At 35.5% G+C, this 18,794-nt stretch overlaps 1 protein-coding gene across 9 annotated transcripts in view; it reads right to left on the bottom strand.

Moving 5' to 3' along the window:
• MPDZ (multiple PDZ domain crumbs cell polarity complex component) overlaps positions 1–18,794 on the bottom strand; it is a 181,164-nt gene that overhangs the window by 46,064 nt on the left and 116,306 nt on the right. For 7 of the 9 annotated variants that reach the window (XM_077148179.1, XM_077148181.1, XM_077148183.1 and 4 more), the window contains 4 exons: positions 14,755–14,859; positions 10,426–10,518; positions 5,284–5,461; positions 2,252–2,362 (listed from right to left, as the gene is read on the bottom strand). In XM_077148179.1, the coding sequence (XP_077004294.1) occupies positions 2,252–2,362; positions 5,284–5,461; positions 10,426–10,518; positions 14,755–14,859 (487 nt within the window). The remainder of the gene's footprint in view (positions 1–2,251; positions 2,363–5,283; positions 5,462–10,425; positions 10,519–14,754; positions 14,860–18,794) is intronic. The other 2 variants (XM_077148185.1, XM_077148186.1) reach the window with 1 other exon arrangement.

Below are 18,794 nucleotides of genomic sequence, written 5' to 3'. Positions count from 1 at the left end.
AAAAAATACAGCTTAAAAAAATAAATAATGGGGGGAATAAGGGGTAAAAAATTGGGTAGCTTTAAATACTGGGTGTCAATGAGAGAGAGGGGTAAGGAATATGAGATATATGAGCTTTTCCTTTTTCTGGAGTGATGCAAACGTTCCAAAAATGCTCATGGTGATGAATACACAACTATGTGATGATACTGTGAGCCACTGGTTATATACTCTAGTTGGACTGTATGTGTGTGAAGGTTTCTCGATAAATATATTTTTTTAAATAAAGAGACTCTTAAGTATATACACCGATGATTTTTTTCCCTTTAGATTTAGTAGAGACATGATTATCATCATAGGGAAGTAAATCATTGAAAACAAATTATATTTCATTTTAAATACAAAATTAATTCTAAATTTCCAAAGCAAAATGAGTTTATCTTGACTAAACACGTCATTCTAGCTAGGTTTATCCTGCAAATAATAACATAAAATCAGGCATCATTATAAGTCAGATTGTAAAATAGGAATATTATCCAGGTGTGTAAGAAAATATCTTCTCAGCTCATTAAGAAAATGTGACTGGCATTGAAAGAAATGTTTGTAATTAAAATTCTTCAAGTACTATCAAGAATTACTACTCAGCAATTTACAATATTGTCCTGAATGAAATAAAAATTGGAAATTGAAACTGAAACAGAAAAAAAGGAATAAACTCCCCCCTCAAAAAAAAATAGCTTTAACTTAAACAGCCATTTGCCAACATTATCACACTGCGTCTGTGTCCGACACAACAAATGGTAACAAACGTAAAAGGACTTGTAATTATTTAAACAAACTGAATAGCATTTATAAAGAATGCAGCATGATGCAGCCTTACCATTTGACTGATTTTCTCATCTGAATGGATAATTATTACCTAACAATAAACAACTGACTTTATTAAGAACCGCAGATGTGAAGATAACTACTTACATTAACTATTAAACCCCTTCCTGTGAACCCAGAGAGGACTACACCTGTCTTGACAACAACAGGAAGGGACACTAAGATGAATCCAGTCATACCGTTTGTATTCAATGGCACAGAGAACTGACAACTTTCTTTTACTGACATCATCTACGGAGCTGTTTGCTACTTTTTCTCTCCATCATTTGAGTAGTAATAGCTTAAGTTTGTAATTAAAACAATTGAAATTTAAAGTATTTTGTAATGATTTACACATTTTGAGTTTTTAATTTTTTAAGAAATAACTTCTCTCGCGTATGTAGACATTTTTATCTTAAAGACAACCAACCCTAAAAGCTACTAACCAGATAATTCAAAAGAGAATCAGTATCATAAGGTTCTTATTAAATCCCAAAGTGGAGCCCCTAGGAGCTTCAGGAGATCTGGCAGCTCCTCTGAACTGGTGTGCAAACCTTTGAGTGAATGTACATGGTTCTGGGGGAAAAAAAGGGAACATAAACCCTAAAAGGGTTTCAGTGATCCAAATATGCTTAAGAATGAAAGTGCATGAAAGAGAAGTTTTTTTACTTCATCAAGAAAGGAATTTTTTAAAATTGGTTTAAACTCCTGGCATAGTTTTCAACTGTGGCATCAAGACACATCAAATATGCACAGCCTTATTTAGTATCTTCTGTATTAACATTCATTAAAACATTTTACAAAATATTCTGACAGCCATTTAACCTGTGATGAATCAGGAGGTTTTCGCTCACAAAGGGAAGATATTATGAAGTGTACATTGCTGGGGCATAGCAATTATGAAATCATTAGCAAATAAACATAGTTTAACAGAATCTATAATGAGGAAATTTCATGATCAGTGTCATAAAGATAAACTAAAGAGCATTCACTGTTGGGATGGCAAAAGCAGGACATTTTGTCTAGAGAATACATTTATAAAGAAAAAGTGATCTCTGGCTGCCTAGGATCTCCCATTAGAAGTCAGGACTATTAAATGTGTTCCTTTTAACAAATTAAGTACTTTGTGACTATAATGAATACTAATAATGATCCATCTAGACAACTATGGCCACCAAAAAATTCTACTTCTGTATGTTTTCAACAGATTTCAAGACTTTATATTAAACATGGTGGAAGGAATTCCCAGGATAACTATGTTCAGAAAAAGCAAAACAAACTTTTAACAAGTGTTTTGAGATTTCAAGGATCAATCTTTGCTTAGAGACAATGTGGACCTTGCTGCACTAGATTCCAAGTGGGACACTGTTGGGAGAGGCCTACCTTGCCCTCTGGGTTTGCTTACCCTTGTTCTGTTTATAATGCTCTGTACCATAAAGACTACAGGGTTGCCTGCTTTCCGAATGGCTTCCACAGCTTGCTCATGGCTTGCATCTCTGAGATCCATTCCATCCACCTGCAATGGAAGGCCTCAGCTTAACATTACAAGAAGCTTGAGAACAACAGAACAATTTGTGGATCCAGAGTATTGAGATCCTTGGCTAGGTTCCTGGAAAATCTGTTTCAGAATCGAAAATAATTGAGGCTAATTATGAGGCTCCAGGACTTTTTCATCTGTCCAGCAGACTTGTGGTCCCTAGTTTCGGACACAGACATCTGTGTCCAATAATCAATTGGAATAATAAACAGCTGGAAGGAAGGCTTTGCTTCGGCTTTCATTCTTTGCTCAGCTGTTCCTTCAAATAAATAAATCGGCATCATTCAAGACATCCTATAGGGGAACTGCCTAGCAGCATTGTCTTCAGTATGATAGGTACTGAACTAGTTTTTATCCAATTCATCGTAGACTGATTTGAGGGGATGGGTGGGTGATGCTTTGTGTATTTCTCTCTGCACAGAGAGGTTTGAAATTAAAAACAAAATTCTGACGTCCAGAACAATCAGGTGATGTTAAGATTAGTTATGCAAAAAGATCTTTGCAGTAGACATGAAAGGAGCTGAAAGCCAAGAAATTGTGTCTGTTAGTAATTCTCATATAAATAGCTTGAAAATGAAAGTTATTTTGTAAGTTTTTAATAACCACAGCTCGCCTGAATGATCATCAGCTCAGCTTATTTATTATATGAATAAGAATCAAAATAGTTTGAAAGGCCAAATGCTAATCCTGTTAGGAAACTACCAGGTTATGAAATAATACACTAAAACAGCAAAATCAGAGTGGACACAATTCTGGAAAAGAAAATTGATTAGATCTTTGAATAAAACATTATCACCTTTAAAAATTTTATATTATATGCATTTTGTTGAAAATTTCCCTCACGTTGATATTTGGATGATAGAATAAGAATAATACCAGTTTCAGTTTATAAGGAAAATGACTTCTAACATTTTTGTTGAACAAGAGTCAGTACTCACATCAACTGCATATTCCAATAGCAGGCAAATTTAACAATGATGTTAAGTATCTTTGCACAAGTTCAAAGAATTCTATACTCAGGATGGAATACTTTGCAGGTTTCTACTCATCTAGTCTATATAAATCTTCAGAAACCCTTAGCAGAGGCATGTTTTAGAATCCCCAGGTTTACAGATGCCTACGGCGTACTTATCTGCTGGAGATGCCCCTGCACATAACAGAACTCTATAAATTAACGCTAAATTGAATCTGGTATTTTACAACGCAAAGCAATTCCTTCCTTTCAATTATAAAGGGATGCTTTAACTCCCAAAAGACTTTTAACTAACAGTTTGTTACAAACCATAATCAATCCTTTCTAGAAAGAATCATAATAAATATTTCTTATCCTTTTATAGGTCAAAGGATTTAATAGTGAAATATGCATAAGGCAAACTGCACTGTGATAAATCTAAAATTGGAAATGATAGTTCTCCCACTGAAAAAAGAGCTCTCTGAAAGAGGCTAATGGCACCATCTAATAAAAGACGAGGATGCAGGAGGAAAGAAAAAGTCCTTCATTCTTCTTCATAAATGGTCACAGGAAATAAAAACAGACATGTTCCTCCCTCTTTTTCAAGTTTCACTCTTCCTCCTTCTGCAGCTATAAGAGACAATCAATCAAGAAAGGCAGAAATAAATCAATCCCCAAATGCTTGTTGTGAACATGGTGGCTATGTTATAATCTCCTCATAACCAATGAAGACATTTTAATATGTAAGTTATACTGGCTTTAGAAAATGAGAGGCCATCATTTGTATAAAGTGAATATAAAGATTACTATAGTAATTAAATGATTGGTTTCTATTTGGAAGTTAACTCTTTCAGTCGGTGCTATAAATTCTGAAAACTCAGCAAAGCTGGGTCAGGTACCCCATTCTCTGTTCTCTTAAACTATGCTTATCCTATGTATCACAGGGTTTTGAAGTTACTTGATTACTTGTCAGGTCTCTCCCATGTGACAGGCAGGCAGTGTACCTTGTCTACTGTGGGATGACCAGAACTTGTTATGGCACCTGGAATGCAACAGTTGTTCTATGAATATTTGTTGAGTAAATAGTGGTTGACTTGTGAGAGAAAAGTCTATTTAATACATTAAACTTCGCTTTAAATTAAGGGTTTAGGGTACAATTTGACCAAACGCTTCTACTGTGTGCATAAAGTGAATATACATTTGCACACATGCATACACACACACACACACACACACACACACACACACACCCCTCTCAGTGGCGAATGGCATAGAACCAAGAAGACGGAGGAAAATTGTGCATGGTCCAAGGGGAAAGCATTTACGTCATGGGTAATCAAGGTTTTAACATAAATGATTTTACCAAAAGAGACTCATTTGAAAAAAAAAGTCGCATCCAATGAAGTTCATATGCAATGAAATGATAGCAGTAAAGTATTTCTTGAAATACAATCTCAGTGGAAAACTTAGTTATGATGCATATATAAATATATTTTTTTTATTTTTTGGCATGGGCAGGCTCTGGGAATCAAACCCGGGTCTCCAGTATGGCAGGTGAGAGTTCTGCCACTGAACCACCACACAACCGTGATGCATAAATTTTGTGTGTGTGTGTATGTACATTTAATTTTAAACAATTCTCTTTTTTTGAGAAATTTGCTTTTGTTCTTTCAAAAAAACTTAATTATTTTACCTTAGGGCCCATAGTTTTTAAAAATGGTTGGCTATACCTCCAAACATAAGTCCCTACATCAACATATTCATTCTGTCACCACATACCAAAGAGAAAAATATGGATGAAAAGAAACAAATAATAAGAAATGCATTAAACATGAACATATGTTATGCTAATGTTGGGTCAAGTAACTAGTGTAAGGATGATGAGTTCCTTGGTAAAGGAGATGGAGCAGGTGAAAAGTTTTGGCACAGAAAGTTTATTGGAGGGTACCTCTACTATTCTATCTCCAGATTTCAAGGTTCCATTTTTGCCAGCTGGACTATCTTCAAGAACGTGTTTGATGAAAATGCCCCTCATCACTTCACCGTTGCTCAGACGACTCCCCATTCCTCGTCCACCAACAATGCTGATGCCCAAGGATTTGTTTGGTTCTCTCCAAAGTTCAACCCTAGAAAAATTAATTTAAAGTGCAATGGAATAAAATTTATTTATACACATTTTGCAAATAACTATTTGCTCTATTTGTTAAAGTTTACCAATGGTAAAGCAAGATAGTTTTAAATATCTTCCCGATTTTTGTGTTTTGTAGGGTTTAATAAGTACTAATGTGTTTCTGAAGCTGACTTGTGTACAAGTAAATAAACTCCAGGTTGGGACACAGACCCAGGTCAAAGTATAATTTGGCAGGAGCTCTAATATTGTAGACATTATGGAATCAAGAAACTCAGCTACTATTGAAAAGACAGCAGCTTCTGAGCTTAGCGACCAAATCAACAGAAAGAACATTCTACACATGCTACATCAATACTTAATCTATGGAAGTCTTTTTTGCCAAGACAAACCTGGAAACTAATAATCAGGGTATGAAGAACACTGGCTAATGAGATTTCACCAGAACCTCCTTAAACTCATCTCCCACTCTCTCTGCTTCCCTCTCCCCACTCCAGCTACCACCTCCTCTTCTTGCTGTTCCTTGAGATTCAGCAAGCATGATCCTGCCTTCGGGCCTGTGTACTTGCTACTTCCTCTACCCAGAAAGCACTACACCCACCCATCTAATAAACACATGGACTCACATACAATGTGTGCATATAGCCTTAAGAGTTATGAGTAAATTACAAAGTGCATAGCTTGTGAAAAGGCTGGGATGCATGAATAAGGTGATCTGCAGTAAGAAGGAGTTTGGCCAAGATGAGGGAGCATCTGAAGGGAAGAGAACAGTGAGATACAAAGCAGAGGCCTTTGAGAGGGATGATAAGACTCTCTGATGCACTCCAATCTACACGGAGAAAGACAATGTTGCTATTAAATAGAACAAAAGAGCATGTCTAAACAAGCTCTAACACTGATAGACATGCTTCCAAACGAGAAGGTGTGGAGCAAAGATTCCTGAAAAATGGAGGTCCCAGAGGGAAAAGGTAGATTAAAGAGCTCCGCAGACAGAGTGAGAGGACTGAGCAACAGATCAAATAAAAACAGATGATGAGCAAAATCTTTACTTTTGCCAGTACTTTTTTTCAACTGGAAATGTATAATCCTAGGAATCCCACCTGTTCAGTGTGAAATGATCTCACCATGATCCTTGATCTTATGAAATTTGTGTTACTAAACTAGTTAAAAATTCTATTCAACATTCTCTCATTCTAGGAATTCCACGAAAGAAAACAACTAATTTCTCTGTTTCTAAAAGCAGTCCCTAAGGCAAACTGGCAAAGCAGAGTAGTAAGTTTAGTTATTGTATGCAAATATTTAAGGAAAAAGAAAAAATAGGTGGGATGCCTTGACTATTCTCTTATAAAGTAAAAAATAAAAGTAAGAAAATGCCTCCTTAGGGTGGTTTGTGATTGTGGTGTAAATTAGAAAGGGTTATTATTATGACCTTTTAAATTATAAAAATAACAGCAGTAGCAGCAAACATTTATTATTAAAGACATATTGTATGCTCAGCAACGAATGAGTTACATACATTTTCATTTAATTCTCACGCCATCTCTAAAAGTGGATAATAAAAACCCTTCATTTTACAAAGAAGAGGAGAGATGCAGAAAGGTTAAGTAATCTCTGTATAATAGCACTGATGCTTACATGGGGTTTTTCCATGGATAGTAAAGTGTTTTTCATATATGCTCCCTCGAAATATTTAAAGCACTGGAGAATGAACCGAAGGCAGTGCTGCCAAAATGCCAACAGTGCTAAGGAAGCCGACTCATTATTCACTGCACAGAACATGGTAAACATGCCTGGGAAAGAGAAAGGAGACCTATAAAAGAAACGTTTTATAGAACGTGTTCACTTCAGAGTTAATCTCATGGAAAAATGTCAGCCTTCCTTGAAACCTATACATGTATAGAAACCTATATATGTAAAGCATACAATTCAGAAAGTCAAAGGGAGAATTCATCTCTGAAGCCAGGCTGTCTGAGCTGTGAAACCAGAACACCCTGGTATGTGTCTGTCTTTTGCAACTTAATAACTGCATAGCCCCATCCAACTCATTTGGTCTCTGTGTCTTACTCTCCTCATCTGTCAAATGGAGATAACAGTCCCTAATTAATTGATTTAATCTCCTATGAGGGTTAAATTAATTAATATATGTAAAGTACAAAATAAAGCTTTGGCACATGGTAAGCAATCAATAATGCTTGTTATGATGATGACGATTACTGAAGAAATGGAAGTAAGAAATAAAATTCAATCAATATGATAAGTGAAAAGACATAAGCTTCATCCCCTTGAACCTGTTATACCTATACATTTATTAAGACAAGGTACCCTCTTCTACCAATTAGGCTGACAAAAAATTTTTTTGTAATGATCATATGCTGTAGTAACAAAGATGTGGGGAGATGGAACTCTCATACTGGAAAAAGAAGTAAAAACAAGGACAGCCATCTTGAAAAGCAATTTGACAACTTTTAATGAAGTAAAAAAAATACATATAAACATACGTGCCAACAATTCCACTTTTAGATATACACCCGGGATGAATTCTTATATGAAAGCATAAGGGAATAGGCATATTGACTGAACAACATAATTACAGTAATGAATAACTGCTAACTACCAAAATATTAATCTGGGAATAGATGAATTGTAGTCTATTCATGTACTGGAAAGCAATGCAATTCAAACTAAATTGAATGAATTAGATCTTTCGGTAGGTCTCAAAACAGGGTTGAGAGAAAAATAAGCAAGCTGGAAAATGACACATACAGTATGATATCAATTATGTAAATGAAAATCACATGCAAGATAAAAGAGTAATACCTCTTATTAAGAATGTGCTGAAAGGGCGGGCCGCGGTGGCTCAGCGGGCAAGAGTGCTTGCCTGCCATGCCGGAGGACCCCGGTTCGATTCCCGGCCCCAGCCCATGTAACAAACAAACAAACAAAATATAATAAAAACAAGAAAATGTTTAAAGATGTTTCCCTTCCTTCTCTGTCTTTCCTTCCTTTCCTCCCTCTCTAAAAAAAAAAAAAAAAAAAAGAATGTGCTGAAAGTTATTTTTTTCTATTCCCCACAAAGGTCCATTTTTGTTGACTGCATGAATGAACATCCCAGCACATTGCCAGAGCTGTGAAGCCTGTTCTGACACTTGCTCCCCATTTACTAAAACCACTGGTTATCTTGGTAAGCTTCCTCATCTCATGATGTAACCTTTCCCCTAAGAGGAGCTTAGTGCCTTTATATATGTTAATGAGTACAGGAGCACCTTCTTTAGAAGCGTTTGTGAAAGCTTCAGATATATTCTCCATGTATGGTAGTTACCACCTTTAGAGATAATCGATTCAGCTGATGTGAAGGATAAAACTGAGGAGAAAGTATAAAAATCTTCTCTTCCAGAAATTACACTCAATTATTTCTTGGAAGAAAATTTCATGATTCTTGTGCTTAACATTTCCTCTTTGCTTAGCTAGTACTGAAAATTACTATTTTTGACGAGGCCAACCACTTACGGAGCCCTCCCTCTGTGCCAGGTACTATGTTAAGGATTTTACATGAATCATATAGAATTTTCTCCAAAGTCTAAAGTGTTCTATTATTAACTCTTATAATTCAGACAGAGTAACTGAGATTCAGCAGAGATTAAGAAACTCAACTCAGAAAAAGACGATGCTGGAATTCAAGCATGGTTCTTATTGATTCCAACCATTACTGCAATATTGCCCTCTAGAACAACCCTTCCTATAATGTTGCTATTAAAACAGGCCAACTTATCTTTTTTTTTCCTGTGCTAAATGTCCCCCAACAAAATTATGATCATTAGCCACAAAATAATTTCATCTAACTTATTTGAACCTCCATCTTCAAATAAATGGGAAGCCCAACATTTTATTTTATATTTTCTGCCACAGATCTAGTATGCATATCCTCTCTCAGTGTGAGCAATGTAGTAGAGAAACCTTAAGTTTTTAAGAGCACTAAATGGCTTTTGAAGAATTCTAATAAAAAACTCATTTTAAATGGCTGGAAATGCTTACTGTGTCTTTGAGATTGCAGCTTCAAGTTCCTTTGTGGGCAGGAAAAAGTCTTCAAACTATATTATATCTCTGAAATTCTTCTCTTTTGAGCATTTTATTTATTTATTGTACAACAAATATTATGGGTCTACTAAGTAGTGCAAGGTGCCATTATGATGGTCAGCTTTAGATCTGTTTGGAAAGGGTGTCCAATGATTATTTACATTTTACATTTAATGCAAAATGCCTTGTATTATTCTTTAATATTTGCATGTGTCTCTATATCTCACCTATCCAAGTGTATCATAACTTCCTTGAAGACAGGATTCATGTCTTACACTTCTCCAGCATTCATAAATCATCCACCTCATGTCTGGGTGAATAATTGGGACTTAAAAATTCCAGTTACACTGTATTTGACTTTATTCAGCATGAACACATTGATATTCCTTAGTGATACATGGTGATGTATCTGAGTATATTTAGGAAAGTCATCTTTTCTGTCATATATGAAATTGGTGCCAGACAGAGAATGGTTTAGAATAGACTCAGCCAGTGATAACAAGTCTGCTTACCTTCATAGATATGTTTCAATACCTATTTTCAACAAAGGCTAGATAAAATTTAAATTAACTTTTGAAGTTATACCTAAGATCAAACTTTACAGATAGTATTTACACATTCCAACTACCTACACATAATTTACCCTAATTTTATTTAGTCCCTTCTATGCACCAGATCCTTGCATACATGTAACATGCATACATTTTAATTCTGTGTAGTGGACATTATTTTCTCCACTGTACATATGAGGAAATGCAGATTTAGGGTCAGTAAATAACTTGCCCAATGTCATAAGCAGCAGAGAGTAATGCACTACTTGAAATCACACATCTCCATCTTTTAATCGACATATCCATCGAGTGGGCAGAAGATATAAAGAGTTCTTACCGCCTGGGCTGATTCCAATTACTATATGCTACATTCTGAAGTTCACTTTCTTCTCCTTCTCCTTCTTCTCTCTCTGGTAATTCTGGAATGTCTCTGTCAAAGAGTTTCACAGTTAGTACTACAAAATCCCAGTAAAACCATGTAATATTGTTTTTTATATAATTTTTTATTGGTTTAGCATAAAAAATACAAATTGCTTTATATTTTCTGGACTCTTAGGCATACAGCGGCTTAGTCAAAATAACTTAGGCAAAAATAACATTTTATAGTAGGCTTACCAAATCAAATCAAATAAAAACCTTACATTACAGTCAATGTATCTGGAGATAAAGTTGAATGCTAAACAATCTCACCTAGCCTGTTTCTTTCCTAATGAGGCATGGGGGAATAAAGGAAAGCAACAAAAAGAAGGGGTTAAAATATCATAATTTTCAAGAAAAAACGATTCAGCAAGTATTTTCTAAATGTCTACCAGGTGCAGGAGACTAAAGGTACCATGTGGGTTTAAGCATGCATAGACCTCATCCGTGGCCCAAAAGAACTTATAATCAAGTTGCAATGGGTTTATCATCTCTGCTTCCTAGGAATGGACAAATGCTTTCTTTCAACTCTTGAAGAAAAATGGAAAATATGCATGGTCCAGCTGCAGTCCATCCAGGGGGCCAAACTTCAAACACTCCTCACAGGAAGAGGGTTCCATGCGCCTGCGTTTTTTTCAAGTTTACCTTTAAGTATCTGCAGCAATTCAAATTTTGCCAAACGCCAAACATAAAACAAAATGTGTACAGCCTATTGACTGCCAGCATATGAAACTATAAATAATAACGGTGAAACTGTATGTGCCCCAGAAAACCATGCTCTTAAATTGAATCCATTTCTGCGGGTATGAACACATTACAAGAAGGACCTCGTGATAAGGCTACTTCAGTTGAGGTGTCATCTCAATCAGGATGAGTCTTAATCCTCTTACTTGAGTCTTTTATAAGAGAATGAAGGTTAGACAGAGAGAGAGAAGGCCATAGATGCAAGAAACTGACATCAACAAAACCCAGAAGAGAAGAGAGATGCCATCAGATGTTGCTATGTGCCTTCCCATATAATAAAGGAACCAAGGATTGCTGACAGTGGTCTTGGGGAAAAAAATGTATTGCCCTTATGACGCCTCAATTTAGACACTTTCACAGCCTCAAAACTGTAAGCTAATAAATTCCCATTATTTAAGCCAATTCACTTCACGGTATTTTCTTGGAGCAGCCTAGGAAACAAAAATAATAACCACATCTAGAAATATTTTGTTTTTCCAATAGTATAATTTGCATTAATAAATGACATTGAAAGGGCAACAAACAGGGTTTAGATCAATTATGGCATGTCCTTATGTTGTCGGTAAAAATTGCAATTCTAAAGAAACATGCTAATGTATTCCTTTTAAAGTAGAAATATTTTTAATTTGACAAATGTTATTAGTTGATTTTTACAGAAACCAAAAAAAATCTTAGTAAGCGGATACTCAAATTATATCCATTCTCCACTGACAGGAACACAGAGTTCTCACACACTATATAATCCTTAGATTTTGAGACTAGAAGTCATCTAATTCAATAACCTATCTGTGCTCAAATGTGCTTTACATCATCTTTGGCAAGCAACTGTCCAGTTTATCCTTGAATGCCTCATTCTTTCTTTGAGAGGAATGTTAGGTGGGTTTTTTAATGTTTTAGTTTGTTTTTACCATTTGAATGAAACATGCTTGTCTACAGGTTCTACATACTGGTTTTAATTCTCTCTGTGCAGTTGAACTTCTCTTCTGAGGAAATAAAGGAGCAAGGATCTGAATGAGACTGGAATTACGAGAGCCTTGGCTAATCTTGGTAATGGGGATGGGTTCCTGGGAATGGATCCAAGAGGGAGATTTTGAAACTGATACTAAGGAGGTGACCAAAAACCTGCCAACCCAAATGAAGCACCAATCTACAAGTGCCCAGGCAGAAGTAAAAACTGGGCCTACCCGTCTGAAAATATGCCTGGAGAGAATGTGATGCAACAGCAGGTTTGAAAGACACACAAGAACAAGCACTTACTCAAGAAAGTGTCCCTAAAATGTTGATGACAACCACGGCAGGGATTATTGCCTCTAAACATTAAGCTGTGGGAGTTACTCAGAAACACTCTGGCCATAGTGAATCACATATGCCTGTCTTTTAGCTCAATAAAGACAATTATTTTGAATCCCCTGATACTTTTCTCCCTCAGTATATACAAGTGCTTCTATAACCTTGAATCTTTTCACTAACCAAGATGCACTCCTCCGAAAGCGCGGATTATTTTTGATCCATCTTAGAGTGTTGTTTCTGCTACTTAAGTGTTCTGTGGCCACCAGACAGTTGAATGAACCTGTTCTCCTCTTCCTACACTTACTCAGACAAAACTGAATCAGATTTCTTTACTCTAATGTTCTACTGCTGATTACCAATGAATTTCTGTCAACTCTTTTTATGTCTGTTTATTTGTGCCAGGTGAAAACAACTGTATTTTCTGTACATAAACTGTAAATAAACTGTAAAGTAACAGAAATAAGATTTTACTTGAAGTCATTTTACAGAAACTGAGCTTGATTTCCATGCTCTGCTGCCATGTAATTCTGTAGACTGTACTTATGCAATTCTTTCCTTGGATTCAAACTTAGGACTGTATATTCACCCCTAGAAGTAGGAAAGTATAGTGCTTTATAGTTTACCGACTTTGGAGCCTGACTACTTGGATTCTAGCCTTGACTCTGCTACTTATTAGCTGTGGGACTTGGACATGTTACTAAACCTCTCTATGGTGCAGATTCTGCCTCTATCAAATGAAGTAGTTTTGTTTTAAGCACCCTCATATTAAAAGCAAAGATATTGTCTCTGAGGTAGCAGTGAAGTGGCTAGTCATAGCACTGGACAATTGAGGCCATCCCTCTTTCTGTGCTGGGAGAGAAGCACAATAGAGAGAGTAGCTCTTTCACTATAATAATTTTTGAGTGCTTTTAAGTCCTTGAAATTTAATAATAATAAAATATTACCTTGGAGTATTCTTTAATTAAGCTATTTGAAAAGATATTTCAGAGGGACAGTGAAATGATTGCTTTTACCATTTTGATGGGCAGCACTGAGAAACTATCATCAATTTACGCCATTAACCCTGAGACATAAATTTAAGGGGCAGAGTATTACTGAACTTTGTGAATACTCTTTTTCCTATAAAATTAATGTGGCCCCAAAGGCCATGACATTCCTTTCCTTTATTAAACATGTAACATACCTTTCCCTTCTCTAACACTCTGAGGCCATAACTAGTTGGCAGAGGGAACAGTGAAGAAATGTTTTGATGTCTGCAGAATCCCTGGACGCCAGGCTGTCCTGGTGCTCTGTCATCCTCTGAGGAACTGTAAAAACCTCTACCTAGAAGACCTCAGAATGTTGGCAAATTCATTTGTGCTCTACTGCAAGCCTAAAGAGAAATCTGGCACTCAATTGCCAATGCAACTGACAAAATCAGGCCTGTGGCTGAGAGTGTAAAATGGTACAATCTTCATGGAAAAGTAATTTGACATTTCTCTCCTTGACCTGAATTCTGCCACCTGTACCATTAAATCCAGCTACAGTATTTTCTAAGGGGGGGAAAAACCCAAATAAATAAAAAGAAAAACCACCTTTCTCTTTATTATTTGCAAATTCTTATGAGCTGTGCATCAGGAATCTTTAAAAATCCACATATTGGGGAAAAAAAATCCACATACTGGTTTTCTAAAATGCATATTTACTAAAAAACATTCAGCTCAACATTCTCCATAAGAACAAAAAATAATCATTCAAAATATTTCTTAGACTGTATATATCTTGAAAATAGATACAATTTCTGAATATATTTGAAAATATTTATAAAAGAATTGAAAAAGCATGATACAAAACTATATAAATTGCAGAATCAAGGGAATAAATGAAATAATACTAATATCTGGGGTGAATTATCAAAACTCAATATGTTAAAAGTGCTACACTGGGTCTCAGAATTAGAGATTATTTTAATTTTTTGATTTGTGTTTTCATATACCTCCCAAATTTCCCTTATTATTTGATAATGACTTAAGCAACTGGGACTGAAAGAAAACCTGAAAAAAGGTTTTTACAGTTCCTCAGAGGTGACAGAGCACATTTTTAAAAAAACTCATAAAAAGTAAAGGAATTCAGCCTTTTTTTTCCCTCCATTATTTCCTGATCCTAGATTCAAAACTCTTCTTTATAACTTGCTGTGCTATTCATTCATTTTAGCAGATTTAATCTTTTAGTTTACCTGCCAGTATATGAAGAAAAAAGATCCAGAGCCATTGCTCCTCCAGTTTGTTGTCCCAAGCTTATTCTGAACCCTTCCAAATGTTCTGCAGGCACATAAGTAATTCTGAAACAGAACACAATCCATGAAAGCAAAGGGAATCAAAGTTTGGTTTAACTTAGAAATGCATCCAAAATATACAAATAAAATTGCATTGTTATATCATCCCTTCTTTTTCACACAACTCATTTAATCAGCTTACTCTGCAAAGAAACCAAACTTCAAGAAGATATATGCACAGTTTTCTGTAGGCAAGAATAACAGCAGAGATTAAATTTTAAAATACTTCTGATAAACTATGTATTTATCAATAATCACATAGGGGAAGAAAACAGCTGTAATTAACTTCCAAGTGAAAAGACCAATAACAGGTTTTTTAGATTAGGAAGATCTATAGATCCTTACCATAATAACTGTCAGGAATAACAATTAAGTATGAAGATTTTTTAGTTTTTCCAGCAGAAGCAAATTAGGTATACTCTATTAAACCACTGGATATATCCAAAACTATTTTATATATCTCCATAATAAATAATTATGACAAAATAATTATGATAAGCATTATCAATAATCATGCTAGCTCTCTTAGATTAAGAACTCTCAACTCTGAAATATGAAGTTGCACCATTATAAGTTAATGGGAAAACTCTCGTTGTTTGTAACATCTTCTTGTAAGTTGACTTGCATTTCAAAGAAAAGTCTATTTTACAACTAAATAGTCATTTACTAATTCAACAAGCACTGACAATGCCTATTATATGTAAGGCACTGTGACAGATGATGACAGCTGTAATGTTCAGAAACTGATGTTTTTTAATTTATAAGCTTGCTGCTGTGCTATAAGACATTTACAAAGTTGATATATATTTTTAAGTAAACAGTTCAGACATTCTCAAAATTAATGACTAGCAAAGTAAGAGAAATACCATATTTGGAGTCAATTCAGCATGGTTAACTAAAATAATGTCTGCATGAAAAAAATACCTAATACAGAAATCATGAAGACTATTGTGCCACCTATCCATACTTTATCCATTAAGTTGATACATAAATAAAACTTTAGCACTATAAGGCAGAGAGATAAAGGGATTGTCTTTTATGCTAGAATAAAATAAAAATTGTATCAATCCCACAATTTATAGAGTGAGGAAGATACATGATTTCAGATATATTGGTTTTCCCATAAAAAGCATTCACTCTATGAGGTCACTTAGAATTAAGAGTCAGAGGTCATGGTCCTGCTGCTCATCAGGAGGTGACGGGGGTAAACCACCACCGCTGAATTGCCATGCCCCCAATCTCTTGTCACTGTTTGTGAGACATGCAATACAAATACAAGGCAGCATTCTAGCAGGAATTCAGCACTCCTGGCCACACCCTGTCACTCTGACAGAATACAAGAACACTTTGAGAATAATTTCATGGACACTTTTATTTATTTATTTTTTTTATTTCCCATGAACACATGGGAATAATTTCAAAGACCAAAAATTGAGTTCAGTTCAGTAGATATAGGACTAGGATGGGTGAGACAATTGCATTCTAATCCTGGCCCCATTTAATTTATTCATATATAAAATACCTTCTCTAAGGTATTACAAAATATATTAACTAGTATATTTTCTTTTATCCCTTTGCCAGTAATGAGCCAAAAACATACAGCACAGTAAAACAGGAAACAAGACTGTATTTTACACAAAGAAAAATAAAGTTAAACCTGCATTTTACACAAAGAAAAATAAAGTTAAATCTAAAGTATTAAAAATAAAGAGATTATTTCCGAAGATTCAGTAAAGGACCAACTTATAAAAAAACCTTCAGAAGGAAAGGTAGGAAAAGGGGGAAGGGGGAGACTAGAATACAATGATGAAAATAATCAGAACAAAGCATTTAATTTTTTAAGAGATTTGAGACAGAAAAGATGTTTCTATCTGAAGTAATGCTAAAGTTAAAGAGCCCTAAATCTGAGTTGTGGACTACGTAATCACACTAAGAACAGCTTGACAGGCGTATTAAAAATTCTTACAAGTAAACTAACCTTTGCTTATACATGGAGTGGAAGAAAGAGGAACACCGTTAGTGATGCTGAAATGGGACACAGATATTAATCCCGAGGCTGCGCCTGCACATTCAGACAGAATTATTCCCTTTCAAAGAGCTTTAAAGCTTCGTAGTTGGAACATATGATTTTCAAACGACTTTCCAACTGTCAATGCAATGTGAAAACATAATCTCATAGCTCTGTTGGAATTTATGTTCTTCTGTAAATGAAGAAATAAGCCAAAACGTATATACTGATTCTATATCTGGATCTATCCCTGCATTGGGATGTTACAAAAAGCACAAAATGGTTTTCACAGACAAGTTGTAACATACAGCCATAATGCTGAGCTTTTGCATCACCGATACTCACACATAAAAGAGGGCTCGATCGTCAGCAGGTGCTGTAGAAAATCTAGAATGTGAAGCATACGCTGCAGCATCTTTTTACAATGGTGTTAACAAATGTCAATGTCTTGTGCTGAATGTGAGATGCATACATATGTAGTTAAAAGTGGGTGCTCCTGGTTGGTTTTTTTCCTTCCCCTTTCCACCTCCCTCCCATCTACACCTCCCCCAGAAAAGCATCTGCTCTTTACTGGTGTCTATAGCAGTGATTATTAACAAGGATGGAAAAATGTAACTACAATCAATCTTTTATTTCTTGATCAGGAATTCATTCCACACTTTGGGTTAAGGCAGGTGAATTCTGATTCAGCTCGGTAATTATCTGGCAGATGTTGCAAGCAGCTGCTGCTAAGCACAAAACCTTGGCTATTATTACAGAAATATAAGAGCTCCTGGCAAGGTGGAGTGAAAAGTGAAACAGAATGCATTCTGGTGAAGCTTCACATCTGGTTTTCCATAGAAAATAATGAAACCTGGAACTTAAACTGGCTGTTCTTGAACTCTTGAAACTCAAATTATCTACCCAGGCATGCATGAATGCGTACACAAAAAGTTGCTAGCTAGCTATCATAAATGACAAAAAAGAAATCCAATGCATTGTTACAATAACGAACGCTTTGCCTAAAACCAGTTATATAACTGAACTTTTAGACTCTTTTTTTGTAAAATCTTTACAATAAACCCGTCCACTCCTACCTCAGATTAAGCTAAATTCATAACAAGAAATAAAAAGAAAAACAGGGACAGAGCTTAGATTCAGGCAATGACTATAAAGCTTAATTGGCCAGAGGCAACATTATGGTTCCATTCAGGATAATGGACGGCCTAGTCCTGGCAGGATCACTCACATAGCTTTTAAGGTAATTCTAAACCCTTTGCAATTGATAGGGGGGGACAGAATCAAAAACACTTCATGAAAAATGCACTAAGCATACTGTTCAGCCCTGGTCAAACTAAATGACTACTTTTGTTTTGTCACTGAATGCAATGTTTCCAAAATAGAATTCTATAAGGATGACTCTAATATCTTTCTATCATTTACCCAATGAGTCAAACTCTTTAACAATCTGAATCAGAGCTTTAGAAGGGCACTTGAGAAGAGATCAAGCTGTTTGGTGAGTGACTGATTGATTGACTAACTGATTTCCAGAAGAGGTTGTAGTTTTTTTTCTTTTTTCTTCTATTTTAATGCAAGATTTCTATAATACATTTTTCCTCCTGGGATCCTAAGGCAATTATTTATGAAACTAAGTCCTCAGATAGCCCTCAATTCATAATAAAGCCATTGGCTGCGTGAAACTGATAAGTTCTCATGCTGAAACAGACGGCGAAAAATATATATGTTTTTGAGCTTGATAGATGGAATAAAATGTATTTGACAACTTTCCCGGAATTGACTAGATGCATGACTTAAGCCAAACTGCTGTCAGAATAGTCTTATTTTTGGGGTCACTTTTTAACTTCTGTAATACATTAGAAGTGAGGGTTAAGGCTAACACCAAGCACCAATTCTGGTGTCCAGAGTGCCAAAAAGCAAACAGGGGACCTAATAC

This window comes from Tamandua tetradactyla, chromosome 2, assembly GCF_023851605.1.
Source record: "Tamandua tetradactyla isolate mTamTet1 chromosome 2, mTamTet1.pri, whole genome shotgun sequence".
Classification (NCBI taxonomy): Eukaryota; Metazoa; Chordata; class Mammalia; order Pilosa; family Myrmecophagidae; genus Tamandua; species Tamandua tetradactyla.
This window is presented reverse-complemented; position numbering and strand designations above follow the sequence as displayed.